Below are 12,958 nucleotides of genomic sequence, written 5' to 3'. Positions count from 1 at the left end.
CAGAATGCTCAGTTTTTCAAAGTATTACATAAGATGTTGTGCCAGGTTTATACCTATGAAACAAATGAATTTGTGGTTTAGTTCTGGGTCCCATTCCCCAAGTTATCTCACGTGTATGCAAATACTACAAAATCTGAAAGAATTCTGACTCCAAGCATTTTAGAAAACAATACTCAGGTTTTGGTTTGATTTGGTGTTTTGTTTTGTTTTTCAAGACAGGGTTTCTCTGTGTAACAGCGCTCTGGCTGCCCTGGACTTGCTTCATAAACTAGGCTGGCTTCAAATTCACAGAGCAGTGTCTGCCCCTGTCTTCTGAGTGCTGGGGTTAGAGGCCTGTGCCAGCGCCGCCCGGCCTCATAACTCAGTCTGACTATGTACCAGTAACTACAAATGCTGTCGTGTCTAGGCTTGGTGCACAGTGGGTGTCCTCTTTGAGACCCAGTGTCTCCATTCCTATCCCCTCGCTGCCAGCCTGGCCATTCTCTAGTCAGGATCTCAGCTGGCTAGTGTATAGGACATTTCATTGGCAGTGGTATCTTTTGGTGTGTTCCTTTAACTTTCTTCTATCAGGAAAAACTTAAAGCTGAGGGTTTCTTGGGTCTGGCACTTGGAGGGAGTTGCTACTCCAAGTCCACACTTTCCCTTAACAGTACAGAGCATCGCCGGGCGTGTTGGCACATGCCTTTAATCCCAGCACTCGGGAGGCAGAGGCAGGTGGATTTCTGAGTTCCAGGCCAGCCTGATCTACAAAGTGAGTTCCAGGATAGCCAGGGCTATACAGAGAAACCCTGTCTTGAACCCCCCCCCCCAAAAAAAAAAAACCCCAAAACAAAACAAAAAACAAAAACAGTACAGAGCATCACAATACGAGAGTGAGGAGGAGCCAAAGGCTTCAAGGTAGGACTGAACCAACCTATTCCAGTAGCCAACACCCTCAGGGGTTCTGTGTGCCTGATCGTAGCTTGGAGTTGGGTGTAGGAAAGGCATGGGAACATTCTTCATGAGACATCAAGGTGATGTAGCTCACACTAGGCCTTCAGTAGATGCAAGGTAAAAAAAGGCTTGACTTAACAAGAGTTATCAGAAACAAAATGGTTTTTGTTTAATGTGCAAGGAATCGCTGTAGGAGGGAGGGCACCGGGAGAAGGTAGGGAGGTGCCGCTCCCCTGGCTCTTCTCTGAACGGACTACATCTTCTTCTTCTGTGCCTTGACCTTTGAGCCAAGAGCCTGCAGATCTGAGTACAAGTTCCGTTTCAGGATGGCACTGCTGCACAGCAAGGCCCCCTGCAGGGCCCCTATCAGCCCACAGGTGAAGATATCTTGGCCTAGAAAGCAAAAGCAGTGACCCATGAAGATGAGACTGACAAGGGTTCTTGTGTTCATCCCTCCATATCAAGGCCACCCAAAGAGAGACAGCCTCAGATAGAACCCAGACGATAGCCAGCAAGGCAGCCCAGCTCCTGGTACAGGCTTGAGGATGAGAACAAGATTATGCCAAGGAAGCCCAGCTTCTGACAGAGTGAGGCAGTGTACCTGTCAGGTAGAGGTTGGGGATGGGGGTTTGGGCTCTTATGGAAGCCATTGCATAAGGATGCAGCCGAGCCAGGTCATGGTCAGCCCCATAGGTAGCTCCTCGGGGTGCAGCCAGATAGTACTGGTTGGTCAGTGGGGATCCCCCAGTCACACTCTCCACCTGAGGAAACAAAAGGGCAGGGCAAGGGTGAACAAGGAATTTGCAAAGGCCTGATCCTTCCTTGGGACTCGTTACCTCGGGCTTTATCCCTGTTGGGAAGACAAGACAGTTAAGGGATGTATTATCACCTCCAGCACCGAATGTCAGCCCCTACCTTGCCCTCCAGCTGTGGGAACAGTTTCATGATCACCGACATAGAGGCGTCCAGGAAGGCATTTTTGAGGGTCTCATAGTCAATACCACGCTTGCCCTTTGGCTCCTCCTGCCACTCCTCGAACCATTCAAAGGCAATGGGTAGCAGCGCAGTCATTGTGGATCGGTCTGTGGGTATAAGGCCATGTTATTGCTGTTTGGTCCTGCCTTGCCCTACACCCAACTTCCCTGGACTTCAAGCCCTACCTGGGAATCGGTCCTCCCAGGTTGGATCCTTGCTTGATGGGAAGGCAATGAAGAGAAGTGGGATGTGTTCTGGAGCCTTTTCCTTGGGCATAGAGATATAGCGCTCCATCCTGTGGATGAGGGAGGGGGCATGACTGCCAGTCTTTGGGCCTTTTCCTCAAAGCCGCCAGCACAACAATGGTTCATCTCCAGGGACTTCCCACAGGCGAGAAACCAGCACAGCTTTGGTGTAGAAAGCCTTTCTAGGAGTCCATTAGAGACTGCACCTCCTCCCTCAACACACATCCTTCTTATTCCTAGAACTGTGTGGAGGGTAGAAGCAGGGTTTTGTGGGATGAGGCCCAGTGCTATCAGTCTTCCCCAACCCCTAGCATCTTACGCTTTGTCCATGTCTGTGTCAAAATAAACATAGTAGTTGGTGGACTGAAGCTTCAGGTCCTCCTTGGTGCCTTTCAGACAGATGAAGATTGAGAGCATGCTCAAACCAGGCTTTACCATCGCCAGCTGCTTCTTCACATCTGCAGAGAGCCAGTGAGGATTGCTTTACAGGAGTTATGGCCAGACAGCCACTCCCTGCCAGGATAGCCTCAGGATGTTCCCTTTTCTGATCTGCAGCTTGATCCTCAGCTGACAGCTGGGACAGAGACCTGGCCGGTTTTGTAACTATTTCTATAGGATCCTGGCAGGGACCTGCTGCTCTTAAGTCTCTTCCTGGCTATGTGAGATGTAGCCTCAGACTCCTTCCAACTCTACCACCTCTGCTCCATGTCCCCTTAGTGCTGGCTTCCTGCTGATTCACAGCAGAGCTAACTCAGAGCACCTCTGAACAATCAGGCCCTCCTCTTTATGTGTTTAGATGTTTCTTTATAGATGTATATTAATTATAGATGTATATGGATAAAGGTATGTCTAGATGTGAAGGAGCCAGAAGACAACTATTTTCTTCCACTCTGGGGATTGATTTAGCAGCAAGGACATTTTACACTCTGAGCCATCTCATTGGTCTTTGGTGAGGCAGGGTCTCATGTAGCCAAGGGTGACCTTGAATTTCTTATCTTCCTGCCACATGCCTCCAGAGTGCCAAATCCACTCTTACCTGGCTCTAGTTAAACCCAGGGCTGATGCAAACACTCTAACTAACTGAACTTCATCCCCAGCTCTTGTCTGCCATTTAACTGAGTCTTTTCTATTAAAGCCCTGGTTTCTCTGGCAAAGGAAAGCAAATATACAGGGTTGTGTTTCTCAGCCCAGAGTACAAGGTAGACATTTGCATCAGACAAAACAGAGTCCTCAGAGCTCTGCCACTGCCTCTGTGAAGGGCTCCTCTTTCCCTGTACTCCTAGATTCCCCAAATATAAATGGTATGTTTCTGGTAACACAGACCAGAGGTAGACAGCTAGAGGGCTGCCCAAGAAGGGAGCTCACCCTGGCTGGGCATATAAGATGAAATATTAGTTCAGAAGACCGACCGATCTTTTACCTGGCAGATGGCGGACAGTCTCTGGCAACAAGTGCTGATAGGTATTGAACATTCCTGCATTGGAGATGACAACTGGGCAGTAGATGTTTACCAGCTCTTGTCCCTTCTTCACACTGACACCTGCAGGCACAAGAATTTGGCTGAGCTTCTATGAGCTCTGTGGAAACCAAAAAGGCCTATACCCTTCTCTAGATCCCTCTTAAGGGCTAGGAATACAGCTCAGGTGGACAGTGCTTGTCTAACATGTATGAAACCCTAGGTTCCGTGCATCCCTACCCACCATATAACAAACAAAATCCAGGAAAGTGTGAAATACATTTCTCTCAAAGCATTAGCTGTAGTCGCGGCATGATGACATAATTCTTGCAATCCTAGCACTTAGGAGGTAGAAGCAGGGTAATCAGGAATTCAAAGGACAGCCTCAACTAGCTAGTGAGTTTGAGGCTAGCCTGGACCAAATGAAATCCTGCCTCAAAATATTTGTTCTGTCTATAGCCACACTATCCAGATGTCTCCTAGGATAGGCCCTATTTTCTCAGACCTAGACGTTCCTCCAGCCAAAGCAGGCCCCAGGCACACCGCCAAGTCACTTAGCCCTTGCCTCAAATGCTTCTGTGTTTACCCTCTCTAGCTCTTCTTACCCACCCATATGGACTTACCTTAGCCATGTCCTGCCACCCCAAGAACACTGGCTCTATGGATTCCCAGCCCCTCCTTCCCTGCTACCAAGTTCCACATCTACAGTACTCCCTAGATGACTCAACCTTCATGAAACACCAAAGTTTCTGTGATGTACTGTAGCCTGTGTGTCCAACCTCATCTCTGGCCACTAACAAAACCATTATGTCAGACCTGAGCTTTTGTAAGAATTGGAGTTTGGTTCCTTCATTTCGTTTGGGGGAGGGGTAGGAGTGCTACAGCCCATGTGTGGCGTCAGAGGACAACTTGCCAGAGTTCTCTCCTTCCACCATGTAGGCTGTGGGGATCAAACTTAGGTCATTGGGTTTAGTGACATTTATCCACTGAGCTATCTCACTGGCTCAGACTCCAGCCTCTTACCTTGTATAAACAGGCTGGCTTCCACCCTAGCTCACTGACCCCACAGCTCAGTGCAGATCTCTTACCACACGCTCTCCCAGCTGAGTCCAGCAGCACACTCTGTACAGTGGCCCTGGTGAGGACAGCGCCCCCGGCCCGCTGAATCACAGGGATGGTATGGAAGGCGATCTCACTGGAACCTCCTCGGGGGTAATATGCCCCTTGTATGTAGTGGTCAACCAGCAGAGCGTGCAAGGAAAAGGTGGTATGGCTGGGAGTTACTCCTGCAGAATGAAGAAGGAACGAAGATGAGCAACAGTGGTCACTTGACACCATTCAGGAAGAAATAGGGCTTCCTGTGAGGGACCACATGAGTCCATCCTAGGATCCGAATGTTCTCGAAGGCCCAGGGTAGGTAATGAGCTTAGTGAAATATAAATATACTCCCTGAAAACCATTATGCTTCCAAGACCAAGGAAGTCACTGACACTGTTGGCTAAAGAGGAAAATCGACCTTGAGCAGTGAACACATCTACAATCTCACACTCAAAAGCTGCACCAGAAGGATGGTTGATTCAAAGCCATACTAGGCTACAGAGAGATCCAGACCAGCCTGAGCAAAGTCAGACGTCCTGGAGGTGTGGGGGACAGGGAGAAAATGCACTTGGGTGAGCTCAGTTAGCTGGATGCCTTCCTAACATGCATTTGGTGCCTGGATTTGATCTCCAGCACCACATACCCCAGACATGGTGGCACATACCTAGCACTAGAAAGGTGGAGGCGGAAGGATTGGGAATTTAAGGGCATCTTCAACTACAAGAGTTCAAAGCTTGGGCTGGTGAGATGGCTCAGTGGGTAAGAGCACCCGACTGTTCTTCCAAAGGTCTGGAGTTCAAATCCCAGCAACCACATGGTGGCTCATAACCATCCATAACAAAATCTGGCGCCCTCTTCTGGAGTGTCTGAAGACAGCTACAGTGTACTTACATATAATAAATAAATAAATCTTTAAAAAAAAAAAGAGTTCAAAGCTTGCCTGAAAGACCTTGTCTTCAAAAAGGAAGAGAAAAACAAAACAGGAGAAGAAGAAAAGATAAAAGAGAGAAGAACAAAAGATATATTCCAGAAAGTAAATAATAAATAATTTCTACCAGAGTCCAACAGGGGTCGGACTTCTCACCCCTTATCCACAAACTCCTTCAGGCCTGGGGTCTATTCTGGCTTGGTTCAGTTAGGCAGATGGGAAAGAAAGACCAAAGTTGGGAGAGCAGTAACTTAGAAAAGCCTGAGCTAACAGCCACCCACCATAAGTGGGGAAGATGTAGCTGAGAACAGCCTGAAGCTCACGGGAAGCCCCAAGCTGCTTCAGGACTTCCGCTAGGCTCTGCGTAGACGCTCGGCAGAATGGAGAGAAACGAGTCAGCAGCCCAAACTTGCTGAGGAACTGAGTCAGGGGCAATGGGAGGAACTTGAGTAGGACGGCATGAGAGGCTCCACGGGCCACCACCTAGGATAAAGAAGGTAAAGTGAGTCTCAGCTCTGGAGTGCTGGAGCCTAATTGCCGCTGCAGCAGCCAGCACTGACCGCCAGCCCAGCAACACATACTCAGAATTTTTGGACTTGAAAAAACTTTTAGGCATGGTGGCTCAGGCTTGTGATCCCAACAGTTGAGATGCTGCAGCAGGAGGATTGCCATCTGTTCAAGGGCAACGAGAGGTATACACTGACATATAAGCCAGGACTATGTAGCAAGACAGTCTTCCTCACCACAAAACAATAACAACAAAATGGGCCCTGAGTTTTTCTCATTCTTCGCACTCAAATGAGACTATTTGCTCTTATTTTATGTTCCAAAATGTCTTGTTTTTCTTTTATATAGAGAGTTCCGAATATTCCAATGACCTTGAACTCCTGACCTCCTGCTTCTGCCTCCCCAATGCTGGGATTACAGGCTACCCCATCATACCCAGATGCTGAGGGACTTGGGATCTAATTCAGAGTTGTATGTGCTAAGCCTGAGTCACATCCCCAGCAATCAAATTCCTTCCAAACATCCTGGTCCAGGTGTGATTTCATATGCTCGGCAGAGGCAGGTAGACCTCTGCTGAGTTCCAGACCAGTCAAGGCAGCATTATGAGACTCTACCTCAAATAAACAAAAGTCTGGCATAGCTCAGAGGACATCTAACTTCCTCAAAGCCTTACTTAGCAAGGGTACCATCTAGAGGCCAGAGTGAGGACAGCAGCTGGGGAGCCAGGCAGGGCACAGGCGTACACAGGCGTACACTGGAACCAGGACAAACAAGACAATTCCTTCCTGCCTCCCCAACTCAGCTCTCTCCCCCCACCCCACCAGTTTCTTCACTAATGAAAAAGCCAGTCTTGTTGGAAATAAACTAGGGATGCTAATCATGGGGCACACTACCTTAACCAACTCCATGTACTTGTCAATGACAGCTTCTTCCTTGGGGAATTTCTTCTTAAGGCCCTGGATGTATTCTTTCCTCCCACTGTACATGGGGAACTCCTTTCGGCCATTGGGCCCTTCTAGTATCATCACGTCAAAAGGAGAGGACATGGGAGTCCAGTCCAGTTGCCCTTCAGTGATCTGGTCCAAGATAAAACGGCCAGTGTTGCCCTCCCGCATTCGTCCAATATAATGAATTCCTGTTGGGAGGTGCAAGGAAAAGGAGATACAGAGATAAAAGGGATTGGGCCCCGGAAATATGCCAAGTAAGGAAGAGGTTGTCCTGCTTGACTATGTTCGTGTCCAGAGGGGGCTGCCCACCCTTTCTATAGGAAACAAATCAGAACATATACCACCCAACGCTTGCCCAGTAACTAGGCCACTGGACAGAAATGGAGGTGCCCAGAGAGAAGTTGAGACCTCCAAAACATTGAAATGTCCCCATATCACTCAATAGTGTGTGTCCCTAGCCACCTAAAGACAAAGCCATGCTCCCAACCCTTTCCCACACAAGCCTTACCGGTGTCAAATTCAAGACCATTTTCCCCAAAGGTATGACAACAGCCACCCGCCTTGGTATGTTGTTCCAGCACAAGGACTCTCTTGCCAGCTTTAGCTAGAACTGCCGCTGCGGCCAGTCCCCCAATGCCGCTGCCGATCACCACTGCATCCAGCTTCTCCGGTACTCGGCTGACTGAGAAGGCTGTAGAAGGGAGGAGAAGGGTGGGCTTCAGACGAGGGCAGGAAAGTAAAGTCAAAGAAGCCAGGGGTCCTTCTCTAACTTGTACTCTGTAAGAAATCTCTAAGGCTGCTGGGCATGGTGGTGTACTCCTGTGATAGGAGCACTTGAAAGGTAGATTAGGAGTCCAAGATCATCCCACAGGAAGCCAGCCTGGGCTCGTTAGACCCAGTCTCAAAACAAGAGGGAGGCAAACCTCTCTTTTAGGGTAGTTTACTCTGGACTAAGATGTCTCAAAACATTCTACCAGGGAATACCTCGGGCCAGACAGGCATATTAAACAGTCTTAACCCCTACTATGTACTTGAGGAATTTGATACCTTTCAAAGGAAGTAGGAAGGAGCTAGCTACTGTAGAACAAAAACCAGAAAAATGGCAACTGTACAGGTCTGTAACCTCAGTGCAAACACTTCTGTAAATGCAAGCAAGGTAAGAAAAGGCAATAGTGCAGGGTGGGGGCTGGGAGACGCTGGGGGGGTCAGGGAACTGGGTTGCTTTGGAAGAAGCAAGGTCTCTGAATGCCAACGGAGGTGGAGCAGGCAGAGCTGCTCAGAGGCCGCTACTCTGAGAGGTCACAGCACCAGCCTCAGAAAAGGAGGCAGGCTGGCGTGCCAGGAACCTGACAGAACCAAACTGGAATGCACAGTCAACACAAGACCTTGTTGCTTTCTCCCAGTCTTTTCTTTTCCTCCTCTATGTACTTACTTTCTTTGATTTTATTGACTTGGGTTCTTTGGGGTTTTTTGGTTTGGTTTGGTTTGGTTTGGTTTGGTTTGGTTTTGGTTTTTCGAGACAGGGTTTCTCCGTATAGCCCTGGCTGTCCTGGAACTCACTTTGTAGACCAGGCTGGCCTCGAACTCAGAAATCCACCAGCCTCTGCCTCTCGAGTGCTGGGATTAAAGGCGTGCGCCACCATGCCTGGCTTTGACTTGGGTTTTTTAAGACACACAGTTTCACTACACAAGTAGCCCTAACTGGGCTGGAACTCCCTATGTAGAGATCCACCTGTCTTTTCCTCCCCAGCGCTGGGATCACAGGAATGTGCCGCTATGCCCAGTAAATCTGCTCATTAAAAATCATTGGCCAAGGCCGAATGTAGGGGTTCACAGCTTTAGTCTCAGCACTCGGGAGGCAGAGGTAAGAGAATCTCAGTGAGTTCAAGGCCAGCCTGGTCTATATAGCAATAGCAAGTTCCAGGACATCTAGAACTATAGAGAGAAACACTGTTTCAAACAACTAAAAAATATTTTTTTTTAAAAAAATCACCATCCAACCCATGGTGGCTCACATCTGTAATCCCACCATCTGTAATCTCTTGCTGCTGGTGGTTGAAGAATCACTGCGAATTTGAGGCATACTTGACCTATATAGCAAGTTATAAGCTAGCCTGGGCTACAAGTATGAGACCTGCCTCTCCCCCAGTCCACAAACAATAACAATAATAAAATAACTGGGTGTGGTACCTCTTAGGAAGTAGAGGCACAAGGATCAGGAGTTCAAAGTCAGTCCCCAATAAATAGTGCAGTTAAGGCTAGCCTCGGCTAGGCTACAATTTACAAGTCAGAGGCTCCTGGAGGTCAAAGAAGTGACCCTTGTTTGTTTTTTAAAAGTTTTGCATTTGGGGGTTTTGGGGTTTGAAGTATGTGTTTAGACAGGGTCTCACTGTGTAGTCCAGACTAAATTAAATTGTTGCACCACTATGTCCAGCTCCAACACTTCCTTAAAACATTGAAAGCCAGACATGCTGGTGCATGCTTGTAATCATCATCATGCTGGAGACAGACTAAGAGGGCTGCTCCGGTTTTGAGCCTGGGGCTGCAAAGTGAATTCAAAGCCAGCTCCAGTACAAAAGTGAGACCTGTCTCAAAAACACAAACCTTGGAAGCACTCTACATGTGCTTTAAAGATGGTGGGTTCACTGGAGAATGGAGTTCTTATCCCTAGCCAGCAGTGAAATTGCGAAGTTAGAATCAAGCTTCAGTCCTATGAACTGGGACTACATTTTGCCTGTCAACCGCTTGTTAGGGAAACTTTCTGTGCTGCTTCCGTGTCCCCGAGCAGGCACAGAAGTATAGGGGAAAGTTGGCTCCGGACCCAAGTAGGGGAAAGGTCTCTTATTCTGTGTAAACCGTGAGCTGAACAGATTCCAACTGGCGGGGCTGGAACTAGGCTGTGCCAACATCTTGGCGTGCCAAGGGTAACGCCTGCACCCTTTCAGAAGCAGAGAACACTAAAATATGGAACCTCCGCGTGCAAGTAAGTTTTCCCAGCACTTTACTAATTGGGGAGACATGAGCAGAAGGCCCGAGAGCAGTTCTGAAACCCACAGTCCCCCCAGCTGACCTTGTTTGAGAACTTTCTTCCTAGCCTCCTTGTCGGTCACCAGGGGTTTAGGCGGCCGCTTGACATCTTCGGCGAAGGGGTTCGGGGAACTTCCGGCGAAAAGGCCCACATAAACCCTGTGGAGGACCACCAGCAGCAGCACGGCCAGCAGCAGAGCAGTGATCCACATGTTGCCGCCAGGGCTTGGAAGACTGCGTCCTTTCCCCGCAGAGCCCTGCTTTTATAGCTGAGGCTCCGCCCCTTTAGTGCGTCCTCGGAGGAATACCAGACTTAAGGAGCCGAAGCATTTTGACTCACGCCTGCGCAAAACTGATGAAGATTGTCCTTCCTGGGCCGCTGTATGACCTTTGCCTCTCAGGAGTTCAATTGCCTAGTGGGAACTGTAGTTCTAGCGCGAGATAGGCGACACTGTACGGCTGCGCGATAAGAGGGATGTGGGACCCCCCCCTTACCGGAACGCTGGGGACGCGTCCGGTGAGCCAGGGGTTGGGGCTAGGGGGTGAGGGAGGTGAGGGTAATGGGGACGATGTGGGTGGAAATGGTCACCGCGGGGCCACAACAAGGCTGAAAGTTGCAGGTCTGAGAGAGATCCTGTCTGGGAGGCAGAGACGACCTGGGTTCTGGTGCCTGTTCCGTGATGGATTCGCTGGAACCTCGGAGGCAGTTCATTGCTTTCCTCCCCTCTCCTCTTCCAAGCAGTGAGAAAGTTTCTGTGCCCACACAGCCTCTATCTGAGTTGAGAGCTTGTTGAGACCTGCGCAGGCGCTCTCCTGAACCTGTGTTACTGCCCCAGGACTGGCAGCCGCATACGGGTCCCCAACGTTACCCCTAGGTGGAGTCCCCTAATCTTAACCACTCAAAGTACAAGCCACCTAGGACAAGCCTCAAGAAAGACTAAGTCGCCGGGCCGGTGGTGGCGCACGCCTTTAATCCCAGCACTTGGGAGGCAGAGGCAGGCGGATTTCTGAGCCTGGTCTACAAAGTGAGTTCCAGGACAACCAGGGCTACACAGAGAAACCCTGTCTCGAACCCCCCCCCCCCGAAAGAGAGAGAGAGAAAACAAAACACTAAGTCAAGGATCATCCTAGCTATGAGTTCATTTGCGTTTAAGGATGGACCAACTTCTAAATCAGAGGGTTTAAGCTCCAGCAGACGGTCTAGATATCCTACCGTCTTAATGTTGCCCTTTGAGGGGTCTGAAATACATACTTGACTTAAGAGGGATTTGTTTGTATAGGAGGCCCATTTCCTCAGGTACCCACTATCAGGAGGAATGGCTTCGTAACTTTGAGTGTTTTGTCCTTATTTTACGCCCCAGCGGTGCTCCAGTTCCATATGTAAAGCAGGTCATGCTTCTGTGCTACTTGGTTTGTTTTCCACACAGTAACAGGAGAGCCTTCCCGAGACTTTGTCAATCCTACCTGTGACCCTGCCAGGTCACAGCTGATGTGTGTGTGTCTTATCCTATGCCTGTCATTTAGGCCGAGATGGAAGGAAAGGAAAAGAGAGGAAGATGCTGAGGTTCCTGGGGAGAAAGCTAGTTCTCTAGACCACAGGTAGCCAGGCGTCAAACCCAAAAGCTTGTTTGTTACTGGCAGTCAGTCCTTGGGGAATGTAAATCATAGTCCCCTAGTGGAGGACTGACTCCGTGGAGAGGCCTCCCCACTGACTTAGTCCTCTGAGTCTGTGAAGTAGGATTGTCAGTTGTATGAGGACCATCCACTCTCATTTTCCCCCTCAATATCAGTGGTTGAGCCCCATTTGCTGCCACTAAGTTACAGTCCCAGCCTTTCCACACTGACTCTTTGGTGTGTGGGTGTGAGCATGCATGCCCATATAGGAACAGAAAGACCATGGGAACCGTAAATTGCTCTGTTCTGTCACGCTGTGCCTTCTACCTTTGAAGTTAGGTCTCTGACTGAATGTGGAACTAGGCCCAGCAATCAACAATCCATTTATCTCCATCTACCAGAGTGCTGGGGAGCCAAACTCGGATTCTTACCCTGAAGCAAGCCCTGCCCACTGAGCATCTTCCCAGCCCCTTGTGGGTTTTGTTTTTGTTTGTATCTAGGTGGGCGGAGCAGTGTGTGCCACGGTGCGTGTGGGGAGGTCAGAAGACAGTTGCTTCTTTCTTTCTCCCAGTCTCCTAGGTCCCCCCCAGGGACTGAACTCAGGTCATCAGGTTTGCTGGCAAGCACTTCCACCCACTGAGCCATTTCACCTGCCCTTGCTTTGTTTTTTGTTGAGACAAAAATCTTGCTAGGTAGTCTTAACTGGCCTGGAACTCTATGTAGATCAGGCTGTCCTCAAATACACAGTGATTCTCCTGCCTCTGCTTCCAGATTTTTAGGAATCTGGGCATACACCACCATGTTGAGGATGATCTCTGATTTTGGTTTTGTTTTGTTTTGTTTTGTTTTTCCCAGTTGTGGGGACTGAACCCGGATGCCACTTGTGGTAAGCAATAGCTTTACCTCTGATCTGTGTCCCAGGCCTTGTGATTTGTTTTGACTCTCTCACATCAGTCCATCCCTCTAAGACCTAGAGACGCTCGCTCAGGAGAAGGCTGTCTCCTCATGACACAGACTTTTGATGTGGTGGGATCTTTGTCCAGCCCTTATCCTGAGGCAGGTACCATGAGATGAAAGAGCAGGGCTAGAGTGCCTGCTTTTGTCTCCACCCTTGAGAAATAGAAGCAAGCCTCCGCTACACAGCAAGGATGAGGTCATTCTGAAGAACATCTATAAGACCTTCTCTGTGTATCTGTGTCCTTATGGGGGGGGGGGAGAGAGGAAGGGA

General features: G+C 49.2%; 2 protein-coding genes across 4 annotated transcripts in view; one reads left to right on the top strand and one right to left on the bottom strand.

The window, feature by feature from the left end:
* Positions 1-1,077: 1,077 nt before the first annotated feature.
* Retsat (retinol saturase) lies at positions 1,078-10,367 on the bottom strand. Its single transcript, XM_021191009.2, has 11 exons — positions 10,160-10,367; positions 7,598-7,780; positions 7,036-7,277; positions 5,917-6,118; positions 4,698-4,895; positions 3,574-3,693; positions 2,473-2,611; positions 2,094-2,203; positions 1,849-2,015; positions 1,535-1,694; positions 1,078-1,326 (listed from the first exon to the last, which is right to left on the bottom strand). Exons 1-11 carry the CDS (start codon positions 10,326-10,328, stop codon positions 1,187-1,189), a joined length of 1,830 nt encoding a protein of 609 aa, XP_021046668.1. The 5' UTR covers positions 10,329-10,367; the 3' UTR covers positions 1,078-1,186.
* The window catches only part of Elmod3 (ELMO domain containing 3), a 38,049-nt gene continuing 35,417 nt past the window's right edge, over positions 10,327-12,958 (top strand). For 2 of the 3 annotated variants that reach the window (XM_029535153.1, XM_029535152.1), the window contains exons 1-2: positions 10,327-10,633; positions 12,586-12,616. The gene's annotated coding sequence lies outside the window, so the exon portion shown is untranslated. The remainder of the gene's footprint in view (positions 10,634-12,585; positions 12,617-12,958) is intronic. The other variant, XM_021190958.2, reaches the window with a different exon arrangement.

Source organism: Mus pahari, chromosome 2 (assembly GCF_900095145.1).
Source record: "Mus pahari chromosome 2, PAHARI_EIJ_v1.1, whole genome shotgun sequence".
Classification (NCBI taxonomy): Eukaryota; Metazoa; Chordata; class Mammalia; order Rodentia; family Muridae; genus Mus; species Mus pahari.
This window is presented reverse-complemented; position numbering and strand designations above follow the sequence as displayed.